The sequence below is a fragment of the Carex rostrata genome, chromosome 34 (assembly GCF_964058835.1).
Source record: "Carex rostrata chromosome 34, lpCarRost1.2, whole genome shotgun sequence".
Taxonomy (NCBI): Eukaryota; Viridiplantae; Streptophyta; class Magnoliopsida; order Poales; family Cyperaceae; genus Carex; species Carex rostrata.
The window spans coordinates 2,585,382-2,603,704 of NC_135951.1; the positions used below are offsets into that span (position 1 = coordinate 2,585,382).

At 33.2% G+C, this 18,323-nt stretch overlaps 4 protein-coding genes and 1 pseudogene across 6 annotated transcripts; 3 read left to right on the forward strand and 2 right to left on the reverse strand.

Annotated features, from left to right (window-relative positions):
• The first annotated feature begins 1,604 nt into the window (after positions 1-1,604).
• LOC144548864 (Protein kinase superfamily protein) lies at positions 1,605-2,660 on the forward strand. The gene has a single exon (XM_078297576.1). It carries the CDS (start codon positions 1,605-1,607, stop codon positions 2,658-2,660), a length of 1,056 nt encoding a protein of 351 aa, XP_078153702.1.
• Positions 2,661-4,566: 1,906 nt separating this feature from the next.
• LOC144548951 (spastin, putative (Protein of unknown function, DUF599)) lies at positions 4,567-6,518 on the forward strand. Its single transcript, XM_078297687.1, has 3 exons — positions 4,567-4,900; positions 5,249-5,433; positions 5,963-6,518. The coding sequence occupies exons 1-3, from the start codon at positions 4,733-4,735 to the stop codon at positions 6,336-6,338; spliced, it is 729 nt and encodes a 242-aa protein (XP_078153813.1). The 5' UTR covers positions 4,567-4,732; the 3' UTR covers positions 6,339-6,518.
• Positions 6,519-7,361: 843 nt separating this feature from the next.
• On the reverse strand, positions 7,362-8,702 carry LOC144548952 (BTB/POZ domain-containing protein). The gene is made up of 3 exons (XM_078297688.1): positions 8,535-8,702; positions 8,330-8,435; positions 7,362-7,585 (listed from the first exon to the last, which is right to left on the reverse strand). The coding sequence occupies exons 1-3, from the start codon at positions 8,644-8,646 to the stop codon at positions 7,507-7,509; spliced, it is 297 nt and encodes a 98-aa protein (XP_078153814.1). The 5' UTR covers positions 8,647-8,702; the 3' UTR covers positions 7,362-7,506.
• A 3,008-nt stretch (positions 8,703-11,710) lies between these two features.
• Positions 11,711-13,525, reverse strand: LOC144548865 (structural maintenance of chromosomes protein 3-like; annotated as a pseudogene).
• Positions 13,526-14,677: 1,152 nt separating this feature from the next.
• Positions 14,678-17,782, forward strand: LOC144548956 (CASP-like protein 5B3). 3 transcript variants are annotated; one of them, XM_078297692.1, is made up of 6 exons: positions 14,699-14,863; positions 15,237-15,264; positions 15,946-16,037; positions 16,122-16,267; positions 16,874-17,006; positions 17,399-17,782. In XM_078297692.1, exons 4-6 carry the CDS (start codon positions 16,125-16,127, stop codon positions 17,597-17,599), a joined length of 477 nt encoding a protein of 158 aa, XP_078153818.1. In that variant the 5' UTR covers positions 14,699-14,863; positions 15,237-15,264; positions 15,946-16,037; positions 16,122-16,124; the 3' UTR covers positions 17,600-17,782. The 3 variants fall into 3 exon arrangements, with proteins under 3 accessions (XP_078153817.1, XP_078153819.1, XP_078153818.1); XM_078297691.1 differs by lacking the exon at positions 15,237-15,264 and having other exon boundaries at positions 14,678-14,863; positions 15,920-16,037; XM_078297693.1 differs by lacking the exon at positions 15,237-15,264 and having other exon boundaries at positions 14,693-14,863; positions 15,920-16,041.
• Positions 17,783-18,323: the final 541 nt, after the last annotated feature.

Below are 18,323 nucleotides of genomic sequence, written 5' to 3' on the forward strand. Positions count from 1 at the left end.
GTTCTTCTTTTGCTATTTTTTAAATAGATAGAAAATCACTTGATTTGAAAATTCTAGGCCTTCCAAAAATAGCGAATTTATACCAATCTAAAAAATTTCACTCAATTTGAAGAGACAGTGGAGGGGGGCCGGACTTAAATTGGATTTAAGTGAGAAAAGGGAGGTAGAACAATTGGCTAGAAAAATGTTCTAGAGTTGTTATACCCAAAGGTCGAGAGTTCGATTCTCCTTCACGAACCTTGGTAGCTACTACCAAGTTTTCAAAAAAAAAAAAATTGGATTTAAGTGGCAGAAGTTGAAAAAGTGCGCATGTTTCAAGAAAAGAAACCGGTGAGTTCGTGTTTCTTTTTATTTTACAAAACAAAATTATTTTTAATTTATTTCTTTTTTGTATTGAAATATTAGAAATGTTTAATATATTTCTTTGAAAACAGATGAAATATAATATAATTTGATTTATTGGAAAGACTGCGACAAATAAATAACCAGTATCAACACTTTTCAGGCCGGATTTTTCATGGCTATAAGAAAAATTAATATATTTATTTATATGTTATTGTAAAAAAAAAAATTGCTTTGAATTTGAGTTATTGATTGCGGTTTAAAATTCACTTCTAGGTAATACATAAAATATTGTGATCTTTCTTTCTAGTACATTTAATTTCTAAAAAGCTATATCTATTTTGAAAATTATTTTTGAATAACATCATTAAATAATTTAAAATGTTTGTTTTTGTTTTTTTTTGTTTTTATTCAAAAATATATACAACTTTTTAGAAATTAAATGTACTAGAAGGATGACAATATTTTATATATTTACTTAGAAGTGACTTTTGAACTGGGATCAATAACTCAGAATCTAAGCATTTTTTTTTCCAATAACACATAAAGAAATATATTAATTTTTTTTACAGTCACAAAAAATCCAGCCTAAAAAATATTGATCCTGGTTATTTGTCGCAGTCTTTCTAATAAATCAAATTATATTGTATTTCATCTATTTTCAAAGAAATATTTAAACATTTCTAATATTTCAATACAAAAAATTAATTAATTAAAAAAATTCTGTTTTGTAGAAAAAAAAACACAAAACCGGTGAGAATCTCACCGGTTTCTTTTCTTGAAACCATAAAGAAGTTGGGAAACCGGTGAGATTTTGACCGGATTAGGCAATTTTTGAAATCCGGTGCAAAAGTGAGTAGAATCTGAAATTTATTATTTTTTTGGATATTAATAAAAATTTCGGAATAAAAGTAATCTGATTATATTCTATTAATTAAATAACAATCTTATATATAATGCGCAAAAAAGTTAATTAGGTTGCCAACCTACACCAAACATAACCAAGAAAATTCATTACCCAACTAATTAATTAAGTCAAAACTGATTAACCTATCAGAACCTAACAAATTCCATTTCATATCTGATAATACTATACCACTATTTTTGTCAACAAGAATAAAGGACTTGTAACCTTTCCTACCAACCCACACAAAATTACATATTTAAATAAACAAATCAGTAAACCATGCATGACCATTCTGTCAACACTCTCACCATCCCCCCTCCAAAAATAAAATAGAGAAGAAGAATCTCATTATCTAATGACTTACCATCACCACTTTGCTCTTGTGCTTTCTGATTACGCAATCATCGCCATCTCGCTCTCTTTCCTCCTTGTCATAATCATGTCTCTCCTCTTCCTATGTTACAAGAATCGACGACAACCTAGCTCTACTTGTGCCACAGCTGTTGACACTAGCGTAACCGCACTTCTGCGTGCGGGACCATTTCCAATGGCGGACCTCGAGGCCGCCACTGACAGCTTTCATCACTCTCGACTCATTGGAAAAGGTTGTCTTGGTACCGTCTATAAAGCATCAACCGCTCCTGACACTGGCAATTCAGTTGCTATAAAGCGTCTCCACTGTCGTCTAGTCCTTAGTCACCCGGGCCCCACTTTCTCTCGAGCGATAAAATCTCTCTCTTTTGTTGCTAGTCACCCGAACATTGTACCGGTACTTGGCTATGCCGAAGCCCCAGGAGAGCGTATCATCATATATGAGTATGTCCGGGAGAAAACCCTAGAAAGTTTCTTGTACGGTGTCGGTGTTGATGGTGGGCAACTGATGCGTCAGCTGAGCTGGCGCACACGTGTCAAGATTGCTGCAGGTATTGCACGTGGGCTTGAGCATTTGCACGCATCAACTGCTCTTGGCATAGCACACGGTTGCTTAAAACCGTGCAATGTATTCATCGACAAGGATTATTTTGCTAGGGTTAGCGACTACGGGTTAGGGTTTCTTCTTCAAGGCGAAGAGGAGAGAAAAAGCATGGCCGGATATGTTGATAAGGAAGGGTTTGAGGTGTGCAAAGAGAATGATGTGTATGCATTTGGGGTGATTATTTTGGAGATGCTTAGTGGGAGAAGGTGTGAAGGGGGGAGGCTGGTGGAGTGGGCCCTACCTCTGATTAGGGTTTCTAAATTTGAAGAGGTGTTGGACAAGAGGTTGCCATTTCCATTTATGGAGATTAGGGTTTTGGTAAGGATGGCAAAGGTGGCGTCGGCATGTGTCGGGAATAGCCGGGGGTACCGACTGTTGATGGCAGAGGTGGTGGCCATCTTAAATAGGTTAGAAATGGAACTATGTGCTTCATGATCTTAATTAGTTTTATTTCTTAATTTTTTTTTGTTTTTATTATATATGCTATTATATATGCTTAATAGAAGTTAATTCTTTTTTTGGCTCAACTTAAGATGTGAAATATATATGTTACCATTTTAGGGTTTGTGATTATGGAACCGCTAGCTGATTTGTTGAAGATATTTATTTTTTTAGATTTATTTGATGAAGAATTAACATGTAAGCAGTGTGAATTATTATTATTATTATTATTATTATTATTATTATTATTATTATTATTATATATATATATATATATATATATATATATATATGGAGATTTTTATATGAAAAAGCAGTGTCCTCTCTTTTGTTTCCGAGGTTAAATACAATACAAATGTATAGAACTATTTCGTAATATAACGTGGCTAAATTTGACAATGGTGAGATTTGCTCTGATACGTTATAATAAGAAAGGAAAGTATGATATTATTTTAATTTGACCATCAATGAAAAATAATATAAAAAACTAATATAACGATTTCATTTGAATTGCACACAAATGCTCAATAATTATATATTATACTAGCATCCAAACAAGCCTTAATTAATTGATTTTAAGACGATATATTAATTGTTAGCACTCCAATATAATAATATTCTTGTTATAATAATTTCTCATCAAATAATATCCATGCAACCAAATTAATAATGCCGTTCGTGCTTTCAATTGGAATATTATCAATCTGCACAACAGCATCTGCATTTCATGAGCCACAGAGAATCTGGAATCCCCATTTTTACAGATTGCGTGTTATGTACTCTGTAAACGACTAAACAGTAGTTGTTATATAAATTAGGTAAGCCAATTTATTCATTAAATTTGAGAAAAGTTATATAAATTAGGTAAGTCAATTTATAATTTGAGAATAGTTATTTATAATCATTGACTTTCAATGTTGGTCTTTACTTTGTTTTCATCAATTATGGAAGCAGCTAACAGTCCTCCAACTTCAGTCCTTCAAAAATCTTCAGATATTTTCAACTAATTCTGTAAATATTTATACTAAATCCTGTAAACATCAATATTAAATCCTGTCAACATAAAAATGCGTGAAAGATGTTAAAAACGCGTGACAGCTGTTAAAAACACGTGACACCTGTTGAAAACGCGTGACACCTGTTGGGGACCACCTTTTATGAACATACACATAGTATCCTGTGAACATACACATATTATCATGTAAACATACACATATTATTCTGTAAACATACATATTGTATTTGAAATTATGACAGTTGTGGCAATTGAAAGCGCGTCAGAATTAAGTTAAAAAGTGAAGGCTTTTTATATACGGGAATTTTCGGGAGACTGTAGCCCGGAGGACATTACCTTTTCTCGTCAATTATTATATGAATCCTATATGCAACAAAACCCATTTTGTAATATTTTGCTTTAGGAGGATATATCCGCAAAGTTCACTTTCTATTTCTACATGAAGAAAAACAAAAATAACAGCAAGGATTAAATTCGAATACGGACATAGGTCATGTGATGATGCACATTTGTTGACTCCTTTAAGAAACACTAAACATTTGCACCTCTCCAATTTAGAAAGTTGAGTGCAAGCAAACTCTTATAAAACAAGATCATATACAATGGATGCTCCAAAACCCGATAACCCATCAAGAACTTCAAACATAAATAATTTGAAAAAAAAAATACATTATTATTCAACTCTTTATAAATATCTCAAAGGAAAATATGTTCCTTGATTTTTTTCCCTGGTAAATTGGTGGTTAATTGGTAGTTCAAAATTAATTAGCTATAGCTTATTGGGGTTTGAATTAAGATCCTAAGAAACCCGACCCGATTGAGGCATTGAAGCATCCATTTGAGTTATCTTGCCTTGCCAACTTCTCAACTAATACCAAAATTTGTACACTCACAAGCAACTAAATGTAAACAAGTAGGCATTCAATTTGTTTTTTATACCAGTACAAGAAAGCATTAGCTCTCTAGGTTGAGGTGCTCTGAGTATTTCTCTATACAATGGAATTAAAGGTTCTGATCAAAATGTGAAGTAGGGAGAGACAGAGAGAGAGAGATGTGGTTGAATAAAGGATCTATAGACTTGGTACTGGTACCATGCGGGTTAGCGATAATGTTTGTGTACCATCTCATGCTTCTGTACCGGGTTCTTCGGTACCCCCATAAAACAGTTGTCGGGTATGAGAACCACAACAAACGGGCATGGGTTGAGCGTATGATGCAGGTTAGACAAATGAATAATAAAAAAATACCCTCTTTTTTTTTCATTTTTTTCCCCTTCTTTTAGAAATTAGGAGAGATAATTTTCTTTGATCAAAGTAAATATTTGACTCAGAATAAGAACTTACCTTTAAAAACACCAAAAAAATCATTATAAAAAATGGAAAGAAAACAACCTCTGAATTGAAATTAACACCTGGTATCTACTATCAGATTATAAATCTAACTTCTCTTCATAAAGATATATTTCCTGACCTTATTATGTCCTTGCAAAAATGTTTTTTTGATCAGAATTACTTTTTTTTTTTTGCCCTATTAGAATAAAAACCTATCGCTTTCTTTTTCTCTGCAGATGAGCCCAGAGGAGACGGGGTTGGCAATGTCGGTAATAGCGAGCAATATATCGGCATCAAGCAACTTGGCATCTCTTTCGATTGCTCTGAGTTCGCTCATTGGTACCTGGGCTGGTAGCACATCGTCAATTTTCACGAACAGTATAATTTATGGCAATACCGGGCAGACCATCGCCTCGGTTAAGTACATCGCTTTGCTTGTTTGCTTTCTCTCAGCATTCACTTGCTTCATTCACTCCACCAGGCAAGCATTATCTGATGTGATTTTATTTGGGTTCCTTTAGGGGTGTTCCAATGGTTGGTTTGGTTAAAATTGAATTAAAATAGTCAACCCAAATTTTATTCGTTTTCAAAAATTTAACAGAACCAACTGAAATAAACTAGTCAACCGAATAACAGGCTGAACCAAAAAAAAATCAGAGTTTAATATCAGTTTGTTTGGTTGAACTAAAATAAGAGAGATTAAATTTCAAAAGGCTAAAACTCAATATATACACAAATATATTTAATAATCATAGAAATAAATATCAAGATATACATCAGTCGAACCGAAATAAGAGAAATCAAACCAAATCAAATGTAAAAAACTGAAGTACTTCAAAAATTCAACCGAATCAAGCTATTTAAACCAAATTAAGTTCACTTTAAGTTCAGTTAATATGGTACCAGTAAACTCTATATCAGGACTGAATTCCTGTTCTCTGCTTTTGCAGATTCTATGTTCATGCGAGTTTTCTCATGTCTACGCTAGATTCAGACATACCAGTGAGCTATGTACAGACAGCGATAATACGAGGCGGAAATTTTTGGTCTATGGGTTTACGGGCTTTGTACTTTGCCACAACTTTGCTTCTTTGGATCTTCGGCCCAGTACCCATGTTCGCATGCTCTGTTTTCATGGTGGTTATCTTGCATGTGCTCGATAGCAATTCTACTCCTCTCCATAATTACCAGTACCGGTCAGTAAAAAATGTTAGCAACCATGGTAAGAATAGTGGTGTTGTAAAGAGAGAAGGGCGGGCTACTCTGCCTAACAGTAATGTGTTACTGAGTAATCCCATGTATTCTCCTATTAACTATGCGAGCTAAGAGAGAGATCTACAGAAGAAAGTATTTGCTTGTTTCATTTAATTTTCAAAAACTTATTTTCTAAATTTCCTATACAGATTCTCAGTCTAAAGATATCTGATACAAACTCTCAGTATCTTGAAAATTGCTATTCTAGAACTGTAATTTATGATATTGATAATTAGAGTTGGCAAAGAGAGAAAGAGGGGGGTTTTATTGGTTTTATTTGCCTGTTAATTAGATTTCAGGACTTGCTATAAGCCTATGACCCAATACTGGTAAATTAATGTAAAGTGAAAAGTTAATAGATTAAAGTCCAGCTCTTATAAAACAGTGCAATTTATGGTTATCATCTTAAAATGAACTGGTACAAAAACGACGAAATTTTGAGTACCAAATTAAAAAAAAATCCCTGTCAGTATAAGCTAATGAGTGTTATTGGGCCTTCTACCTACTAATAGAAAAGGCAAAAGAGTCACTTGGGCATTTCATCGAACACCATGTGTGCATAGAATATAAGAAGGCAAACACATGCACAAACATAGAAATATATATCATAATTTCATATGCACCAACAGGATCAGGTTCATTGAGAAGTAAAAGATAGAAGTTATATCTAATAAGCAATCATATATTCTACCCCCAATTCAGAACGAAAAAGAACAACAGAAAGCCGAAGCTCTTTCATTTGTTACGTGACAACTGGTAACGTACTGGTACCGAGCCTGGCCAGATACTTTACAAGTCAGATTCTAGTAGACAGTAATGTTCATAAATGGTTCAAAATATTCCAAAGATTTATTAGTAACAAAGATCTCCTGAAGAGATGTCAGTAATACATGGAAGTATCAAACTTTCTAAAAATTCTTTTTTTCTGTGAAAAATTATTCTTATGCAGTTCTATTTATTTAACATTTTTTAACTAATGGATTAATGGGGCTGTTAAGTGCATCCAGCACTTAACTGAATTTATCTCAAATACAGAGTCAATTATTCACATCCAAAGCATAAGAACTCTGACAAAAAACAATCAGAGAAGAGAGATTTAGATTTAGCAAGCAATTTATTAAATCACTATAGTTCCTACAACTATATTAGCACAACTTCATACCAATAAAAGGTACCAATCCCCACAAAGTTATAGAAATTGGTACCAAGTTCATCCAATATAGATCGCATGAATACCGATTTATGTATCAAGAAAATTAGCAGCCATCATCAGTTCAAGCGTTATCTCTGGCTCTATATGAAACTCGGTTTCCTTCCCACTGCAATACAATTAATTTCATTAAATTTCTGATAAATTTGTGATGTATATGTCTCAGATTAGATAACAGATTAAGTTAAATTTTGCTTTCATATAAATTTCTAGCCAGAAAATATACATGTGAATTATCAGGCCTGATAAAAGTAATATACTGGTTCATTCCAATAATAACCCTATGGTTTCACGATTTTGCTTTTTTTTTTCCTTTACTTATTTTTCTTTGTTTTTCTCCCTATTTTGTGTTGATGGATCCTTGGTTTTATTATTGAACCAAAAGTTGGGTACAGATTTTAAGAGAGCAGTTTTGGCTTCATGCAGCGCATGAACCATATGCAGCGTATTCTATAGTCTGTGTGTTGTATAAAACCAAAACTACTTTGTTAAAATCTTTACCCCAATTCACTGTTTCAATTCTAGTTTTAAAAGGGTAGATCTGCATGCCAGAATCCCAATTCACTGTTGAAATTGTAAACCAAAAATCCCAATTCAACCTGAAACTCCTATATAAATGACAAAGTGAACCTAGAATACCAATTCCACCCAAATAACAGCATACCCAATTCAACCCAAATGCCAGAATCCAATTCACTGTTGAAATTGTGAACCCAGAATCCCAATTCCACCCAAATAACAGTATACCCAATTCAACCCAAATGCCAGAATCCCAATTCACTGTTGAAATTGTGAGCCTAGAATCCCAATTCAACCCAAATACCACTATACTGAAATTACAGCAGAAATTGACCTGGAGTACTGGAGTGACCAGTAGAAATACTGACAAATCTTCTCCAAAACAGCGCCGTTGATCTCAGGAAACCTCACCTCTCCATGCTGCGTCTCAGCAAAGCTCCCTTTGTCAAAAAAAAAAAACAAATTCATGTGTTATTCAAATTCAACACGAGGGTTTCAATTTCTCGCAAGAAAGAAAGAAAATAAGAGATACCGCTTACCGGGGGAGGTGAGCATATTGCGAAGGGTATTGGAAACCATGGCCGCTCTTTTGTCGATCACGAATTCGAACCCGTCGGCGCTGATCAGCTTCACTGTTTCCTCATTCCTCATCTCTCTCCCTCTCTCTCTCTCTCTCTCTCTTTCTTTCTCGTGAGAAATTAAAAATGAATAATTTAATGAGAAAATCTCGGGGTATAAATAATTGCAAAGGGCACGGTCGAAAAATTTCTCTGCATTATCGCACAGTGTGCATTTATCTCTCGACTGTCCGATCATAGTTGGTGGACCATAAGATTCGTGTCCGCATATAATCAACCAACTGGATCTAATAGTAAAGGGTGCGTTATTGCAAAGGATATATTCAATAAAGTGAAAATAAATTCCAGGACCGATAAGTTTCGTCTGTTTTAACGTACAGTTTGAGTTTATCTATCAACCGTCCGATCAGAAACAGGACTTCAAGATGCGTGTTAACATATAAGGAACGGATATGATCTAAAATGTAACGGTGCGTTGATGTAGAGGATATGAATTATATAAAGGAAAACTAAATTCTAGGGGCCACCACGACGGTTTCCATACCGTGAAAGGGAATCTTCAATAATTAGTTGATCCGGACCGTTATTTTAACTTTACACCAATCTCAGAGCTAATATCAAACCGTAGAGTGAAGGGAATGGAGAAGATCTCAATCTTTGCTTACGGCAGCATAGGATTTGCTTACGGGTTTTCTCGTCATCTCATATCTTACTCCACTCCATTTCTGTGATTATGCATCTCCTCCTGTTGCAATTAGTAACATGCGTGTACTAGCACTAGCAGGATAACGGGCCATCTCTAGTTTTGTAAACTGGAGAGTAGTGTATATGATGCGCGATCCGAACGGTGAAGCCTATCGATGTCAACGTGGAGATGATTCTCTGAGATAACTCAAAGTTTGAGTTTAGATTTGGACCGTCAGATTAGAATCTTGGCCAATCTGGACAGAGGAGGAATGCACGGGTGCCTTTAAATTTCGTGCCAAAGAAGATCGGACGGTTTTAATATAAATTCAAAACTTATGTTCCCTTAGAAGTTGATATGAAGTCAGTCATATGACTCGCAACTCGTTTAACTAGTCAAGTTCTTAGGTATTGTTATACACTAATATGTGTTTATCTATACACAAACAATTGAAATGGTCTAGTAATAGTTTATATAAATACAAACAATCTAACACAAAGATAATATGTCAACTCAAAGCAAACAACAACTTAGAATCCAACAATTTTTCATACAACTTAGTACATAAGTTTAGTTATAAATGAGCGAGTTATGTAACTCGAGTTATAATGAGCGAGTTGGGCTCAGCTCAAACTCAGCTCATTTATTAAACGAGTCAGCCAACTCGAGTTGAAACTGACTCGAGTTGTAAATGAGCGAGTTAAAGCAAGCCATTAACAAGCGAGTTGTGAATTCAAGCAATTTTGTACAGCCCTATATCCAGTATATACCCCTCAAAAACCATTGAAATTGCGTATTTTTTCCATTAAATTTTATAATATCATATTTACCCCTCTAAATTTGAAAAACTTACAAACTTACTCAATTTATTGCATTTTATTTATTAAACTCATTTTAAATTTATAAAGTTTCCATTTACCCTTTATTAAAATAAAAATATATATAGTGCATGTAAGAAAAATGTTCAGTACTCTAATTGATCGGTTTCTGAGAACGATTGTTTATTTCTCTACTTGTATATGTTTGTGTGCGCGTCACAAGTAAGAACATTAATTATTTATCCTCAACCAGCCAATTAGATTGCTAAACATTTCTCTTAAAAAATGTTATGTATTTTTTATACTTTATAAATTTATAATGAGAAGTTTATAAATTTATAATGAGTTTTAATTAAAAAAACAATAAATTAGGTAAGTTTTATGAGTTTTATGAGTTTTTTAAAATTTAGAGGTAAAACTAATATTTTATCATTTTAGAGATAAACTGGAGAATAGTGTATATGCTGTACGCTTGTTTTGTGAGTTAGAAAAAAAAAAAAAAAAAATTTTATTATATGTTAAACCAATTAGCTTACTACTAAAGATCACTAATCGAGTATACATTGAGGGTCTGTTTTGCCGTCTAAAGGGAACAGGAATGAAAATTTTTGAATGGCTGAAATACTATGCGTGTGGGCTGGTTTTCGCGAAATCTGAGTGATTTTTTTTCCCATGCACACAATAAATAGCCAAACAATGAGGCTAAGGTGACCTAAATATTACGGAGCAACCAAATGACCAATACTGTATATATATTTATGTTTATATTTTCAAAGTACAAATAGTTAATCTGAATTGCTCAACTTAATGTTTGTATGAAAATGTACTTGCAGACTAAAATTTTCATTTTAAAAATATATATATACTATTTATTTAGATAGGTAAAAATCTTACAAAAAGAGTAAAAATCTTAAAGATCTCCAAATACATTTTCATGTGAAAATCATTTAACACGTCGAACCGACAACTTGAACTTGACAAATAAAACCATAACACAAGTAAAAAAAAATAACCTATACATGACACATTAAAAAAAATCACAAGATAATTACAATCAAAGTAAAAAAAAAGCGTTACATTACAACCAATCAACCAGAAAACAAAACAATGATCACAACAAAAAACCTCAGTATTTTGTCAGAAAGATTCAAACAACAATTAAGGAAAAACGTCTGATTTGAGCCACTGATAAAAAATTTCAGATATTAACATTGTAAAGCTTTTTTCCCTACCATGCATGCAAAAAAAAAAAAAAAACTTTCCGACAGCTGTGTGACTCGTAAACACACAAAAAAATTAACAGGTCTATGAACTTATAACAGTAAAGAAGTAAAACTTCAAAATATACCAGTAAACAACTGACATATTAACTTAAGCAATTTGGGCCTGGTCACGGTCGATGAAACGAAGAGCATTTTCCTTCGAGATATATAACATTGACATGGCTTACTCTATTTTTGTGGGTGACACCATAAATCCTAGCAGACACCTTTACCAGTTCTGGCATGAAGGTCGTGCTTATGAACTGTGTGTTTGCTATGTCAGAAAGGCGACGTACCATACTGGCAACAGCATTTCTGTACTGAGGATCAAGTGAGGCATCGATCTCATCAAAGAGATAGAAAGGTGCAGGGTCACATCTTTGGATGGCAAATATTAGGCTGAGTTCCACCACTGTTTTCTAACCACCTGACAATTGTTTCATCAACTGGCCGGGTTTTTCCTTCGCCGGTGAATGAAACCTATCATATTTTCTATCTTCAATTAATTTAACATTAATTCTACAAATTTTACATATATAATGATTCAATAAAAGGTTAAGAACCAAATTGTGTGTTACCTTCACTTTAACACCAATATACTTCTCCATTCTCCTATCAGCATCCTACAAAGAGAAATCAAAGAAAAATCATACAAAAATAATAATAGCACGTAGATATAGGGACGGATCCAGAATTTTCGTCAGGAGAGGCAAAAAAATAGCGAATCGGGTCCAAACTCATTAGTTAATTGGGTACGAGATAAAAAAAACAATGCTCTAACTTGTAATTTTTCAATGCTCTAATTTCTAATTCTAATTGCTAATCCGAATTTAGAGAGTTTATTCTAATTTTAACTCTAAATATAACCGAAATTACATATCAAATACAAAAAAATTCCAGAGAGAAACAAAGTTGGTCCAGACCTATAGATCTCCATAATATTTCAAAATACAATAAATCTGTTCAAGAATAGAAAGTAAACAAGAACCTTCTTCTTCATCATGACAAGATATCCATGGCCACCTTTTGCAGAAGCTCAGAGAAAACTTCCCGAAAATGTTTCACAACTCCCTTAAATGTGCGCTCAATTGACTCATCTTTCATTTGATCCAAGCCTGTCATAAGCTCTCTAATTTTCTGCAATATCAAACATCATATCAACTCGTATATTGCTCTCTTTTTTCACTTATTTTAAAAAGAGGGTTCAAATGCTTCCATTTTTTTGGTCTCCATTATGACTCCATTTTTAAGAACTTTAGTAACTCAAAATTTAAAACTTAATAGTTAAAATAAAATCGTTGAATATGATCTACATCATTTTATCTATGCACGTGTAAAAAATTGTGAAATACTGATGTGGGTCATTTCTAAACGTTGATTTTTCAAATGATTGATTTACATAAAAAAAAATATGATATTTTTTTATGAGCACATACAGAAATAACATAGATCACATTTAATGGATTTATTTTAATGTTTATAATTTAAATTTTGATTTATTAACGTATTTAAAAATGAAGGCACAGTGCAAGAACAAAAAATGAAGGCATTTGAACCCTCCTCAATTTAAAATTCCTATAATATATTAGTTCCAATGGTATCCTTAACAACCCTTCCCCCTCCCACCCAAAAAAATAAAAAAAATCTCTAAGTCATACATGATCACCAGAATCGAGCTCAGCACGTCTTCGTTGCGCGCAGTTGACGGCGTTGTTCCTTAAAGGTCACATTTTGGTCGAGAGCCTTTTTGTTGACACGACTGAATTTCTTCAAGTCTTCATTGCATTTGTAAAGCATCTGTGTTAGTTGCTTTTTGTTCTCATTTTTGTACCTGCATAAAGAATTTCATTTGTAAAAAAATGTGACATCAGATGGCAGCTTTCGTGTGAAAAGCATCAGATGGCAAGGAGCCCAAATCATGTATCTTTTTCTTACATTCCTCTTGCTTTACAAGGTAGGTTTTCCTATCAATGATCAAACGCTGCAAGTCTTGTTTTCCATTTTGAAGTGTTAATTTGTTCATGTTTCGCTTCATCTGACTGCATTAATAGCAAAAACACAAATTGATATAATTCTTATTTTTAGATAAATATGGGGACAAAGCCTCCTAACCTTAAGTTTTTCCTTTTTCCTTTTGCATTCTTCAATCTTCTTTGCTTCTTCTTCTATCTCGTCAATTATATCTGTAAAAAGGAATGTTACTCGATATCATAATTTTGCGTCACTTCAATTAAGTCCAATATTCTAGTGTACCAGTTCAAGTTAAACTAGCTACTGTTACAGGTTCAATTTTCTCTGAACCTGATATAATTCGACAGCAACAAAGAGGAGGATAAAAATATAGCAAACTTCTTTATAATTATGTGACAGAGAATCAGCAGATTCTTTGATTGCATCCAGCAGCTCTTGTTCCCGTCGTATAAGATTGGTTGAAAGGTTTTTCTCCAGTTCCTCCTTCCTTGTTTCAAGCTAATTTTTTTTTTTTTTTCAAAAAAGAACTATATTAAATTAACAACATAACACAACAATAATCAATTTCAGAATTATACATGTCAAGGTAACAGCATTTTGCTGGAATATAATCAATGCTAAGACAGCAATTTATGGCAAATTATTTATAACTAACATGTATTCTGGTTGTTTTGCATTGGAGAAGCATCTCTTTAAGTTAATTGATCAATGAGCTCTGTCCCCATCTCAGCTTGTTTCAATGAAATACCAGCTTGGATTTGTTCAATTTAATTATGAATATTTGTCAAAGACTTTTGCTGAAAACACATCAAATCAGACATTAATTAACCATTGAAGTTAAAAGTATGATCGATTTGTGTTTTCACATGATTTCTTAATGCCTTGTAATTAATTGCGTAATTTCATGTTCTATCTGTATGCAAGTCTCGGCATATGACTGTTCTCGCAAACACCTACCAAATATATTACATGTTATTAATGCTTGCTTATATAAAAAGAACATTTAATTTAAGGTACCATCAATTAAACGGTTGGGATTCAAACACGAATTAACGGTTGGGTAACGCAGAGGATCTTGTCAGTCAACGTGTCCTCTCCCTATATCATCATACCCAATTAATTAAACGGGTCGGATATCCGGACAGATAATATCCGACCCGTTTGCACCCCTAGCTGAAAGACGAGTCTCATCCTCTGAGGTAACAGAATAATTGAGTTTATATGTGGACCGTCCGATCAGAATTCCAGCCAATCAGAACCGAGTTACGATGCATGGGCTCCCTTAATATTCGTGCCAAAGCAGATCGGATGGTCCTGATCTAATTGAAATTCTGTTACCTCGGATGATATGAATTCCTGAAAGACTGCCTCTTTCTCTCTCTTTCTCCCTTTTCTAATTTCAATTCTCTCTCCGCTCCACTAACCACTGTCTCTTTGTCTCTGTCTTTCATTCTCTCTCTCCTCCGTACTTCTCTCCTCTCGTCCAAGAAACTTGTAATTTGTGGAGAAAAGGCGACGGATTCCGCCTCTGGTGGTGTTTGGTGGCTTAATTAGGTAAAATCTGCACTTAGATTTGCCAATTTCAATTCAAAAACCCTAGATATGGAAATGTCTTTAATTTCCATCTACCACTATTGTTCAGAGCACTTGCTTTGAAATTGCAAACTTTCAGATAATTTGATGATTGTAACTGTTGTGGGTTTCCATTGCAATTTCTAAATTTGAATTATTAATTTGTGCACTTCCCTGTGTAATTTAATTAATTGGGTACCTAAATTTTACCCTTCATTAATTATTTCTTGTAAAAGCCAATTCTCTTCATGCATTATTTAGGATTTTATTTTCTTAAATGTTATTTTTATAAAATATATTAAATGTTGTCAATTAGGCAACGTCACTGTAATTTATGGGTTCTCATTGTAATAAGGTACATAAGAGGAAAGTTGTGAAGAAGGGCATTTCCGTCATTTTCCCTCATCTCATGGAATAGATTTGTCAATTTCAAAGTAAAAACCCTAGATATGGAAATGTCTTTAATTTCTATCTACCATTATTGTTCAAGCACCTGCTTTGAAATTGCAAACTTTTAGGTAATTTGATGATTGTTACTGTTGTGGGTTTCCAAAAATTGCAATTTCTAATTATGAATTATTAATTGGGTACTAATTATATTAATATATAGATAATTTTACCCTTCATTAATTATTTCTTGTAGAACCCAATTCTCTCTACCGTTATTTAGGAATTTTTTTTCTTAAATGTTCTATTTAATTACTATCTACCATTATTGTTCAAAGCACTTGCTTTCAAATTGCAAACTTTCAGTTGAATTAGTTGCGATCCCGGCAATTTCTAATTTTGAATTATTAATTTGAGCTACTGATTTGTGGAACAAATTTGTGTGATTTAATTAGTCGGCTACTGATTTGTGGAAGTTCAAAATTGTGTGCTTTAAATTATTGAGCTGAGTACAAGAATAGATGACAGTTATACCCTCCATTAATGCATTATTATAGGAGATTCTTTTCTTTAATGTTCTATTTATAAAATATATTAAATGTTGTCAGTTAGGCAATGTCATTGTAATTTATGGGTTCTCATTGGAATAAGGTACATAAGAGGAAAGGTGTGAAGAAGGGCATTTCCGTCATTTTCCCTCATCCAGGATGTGGCAGATTGAGGCGCTTATTTTATCCAATTAAAAGGCTCGATTATAACTCAAGAAGAGGTAGGTATGATAAATTTAAGTAGATACTAGGGATTAATTTAGGTATTTGGTAATTTTTAATTTTCTATTTTACTCGACTTGTAGGATATGACAGAGAGAATGAAGGATTTTTTAGGGAGCCCTGGTACATGGAGTGGGTTTGCTTTGAGGAGCGCACAATGTGGGTTTGCGGCTGCATCGGTTGGAGTTATGGCATCTGCTAATAGTTTCTCTAATTACACTGCCTTTTGGTACTTTTTTTCATTTTTTTTTTCCTTTATTAGCTTTTATTTGTGGTAGTTTCATTTAATACAATGCTCGAGTTATGAACTGAAGCTAGGGTACTATGCATAGCGCATTTTGGTCCATACTATGGATCAATATCTCCATTTTCAATTTCTAAACAATTGATTTGAACCGTTTAACATTATCTTTATATGAAAATGTACTTGTAGATCAAATTTTACTTTTTTTTTAGATACGTAGAAAACACTTGATCCAAAGATTCTAGACCATTTAAAAGTAGTGATATTCTACCTATCTAGAAAATAGCAAAAAAAATTCTAAAAAAATGTAAAATTTAGTCTTCCAGTACATTTTCATATGGAAATCACGTTGAACGATTTAGATCAACTATTTGGACTTTAAAAACAAAAATATTGATCCATAGCACAGATCAATCTGTGCAATGCACAGTACCTTAGTCTCAGTATATATGTTCTGGATGTATAATGTTGGCTATAGAGGCTATTATTTTATGACATCTCATAATTGATTTTGTGTATGTTTTTGCATGGAGGTTTGAATTGTAACTGATTTTGTATTTTTCTTTTTTGTTCATTGCTGAAATATTGTAGTTATTTAATAGCATCAATGGGGCTACAATTGCTTTGGAGTTTGGGTCTTGCATGTCTCGATATTTACGCGCTCAAATTCAAAAGAGACCTCCGCAATCCCGTGCTTGTTAGTTTGTTCGTGGTGGGCGATTGGGTAATTTCTCTATCCCTTTTAACAATCTGTATGTGTGTTCATTGGATCCGGTTTATTTGGTTTTCAACTAAACCGACAAATTTTGAATTAAATGGTTCGGTTAGGTTGAATTTTTGAATTACTTCGGTTTTTCTATATTTGGCTCAGTTTGATCTCTCTTATTTTGGTTCAACCAAACAAACCGAAATTTACTTGGTATTTACTTGAATTACTTTGGGTTTTTATAGGGTTTTTATATTTTATTCGGTTTAACCTTTCTCATTTCTATGATTATCAAATGTGTTTGTGTATGTATTGAGTTTTGATCTTTTGAAATTCAATCTCTCGTATTTGTTTCAACCAAACAAACCAAAATCAATTTTTAACATTTGATCTCTGCTGCTCTTTTTTAGGTTACAGCGATCTTATCATTTGCAGCTGCATGCTCTTCAGCTGGGGTGACCCTATTATTTGAAAAAGATGTGCATTTTTGCAAAACGTTCCCTCAATTAGCGTGCGGTCGGTATGCTCTATCAGTATTATTGGCCTTCATAACATGGACTTTCACGGCTACCTCCTCTGTTTCTATGTTTTGGGTCCTTGCTTCTCTCTGATTGAAATGTGAAGGTTACATGATGTGTTTTGTTAGTTGATTTTGCTGTTGAGCTATGTTTTTTGTGTAATGAGTACACTAAACATTTTCTGGTATGGTTATATTGTCTAACTTAACCTGATACATTGATAATTGGTTCATACCAGAAAACTTGATAACATGTTATATTGTTCACTGTTATAAATTATGTAGCTGACATGTTAATTTGTCAAGACATCACTGGTACTCAACTGATACCAGATTTCATAATACTTACAGTTCACACTAAACTATTTTAGCTTCCTAGAGACAAAAAATTATCTGAATAAATTATTACAAGGATGCAATTTGCTGGGTTTTCAAAAGGAACATTGCATTACATTGTTTTTAACAGATAACTTTAAGCCTTTACCAATAAAAAACTGAGCCAAAATTAGCACAAAATGGATCTACTTATTATTAGAAGAAAAGAATTACCATTTTACATGTCCAATGTGACATATTCGTATTTTTTATTTTTTTTCACTGAGTAGCAGGCAAATCACTTGCTATTAAATTTCATTAAACAAAAGAAAAGATGTACATTGTTGAAATGTTACATGGTTGTAAGGTTTATGATTTAGGATTCATCAAATCATGGTTCAGGGGTTTAGGATTTAGAATTTTATTTCTTATCCCCACTAAAACAAATCAATTTCTCTTAAACCCAACTCAACCCATAAAATAGTACGAATGATAACCTTAGA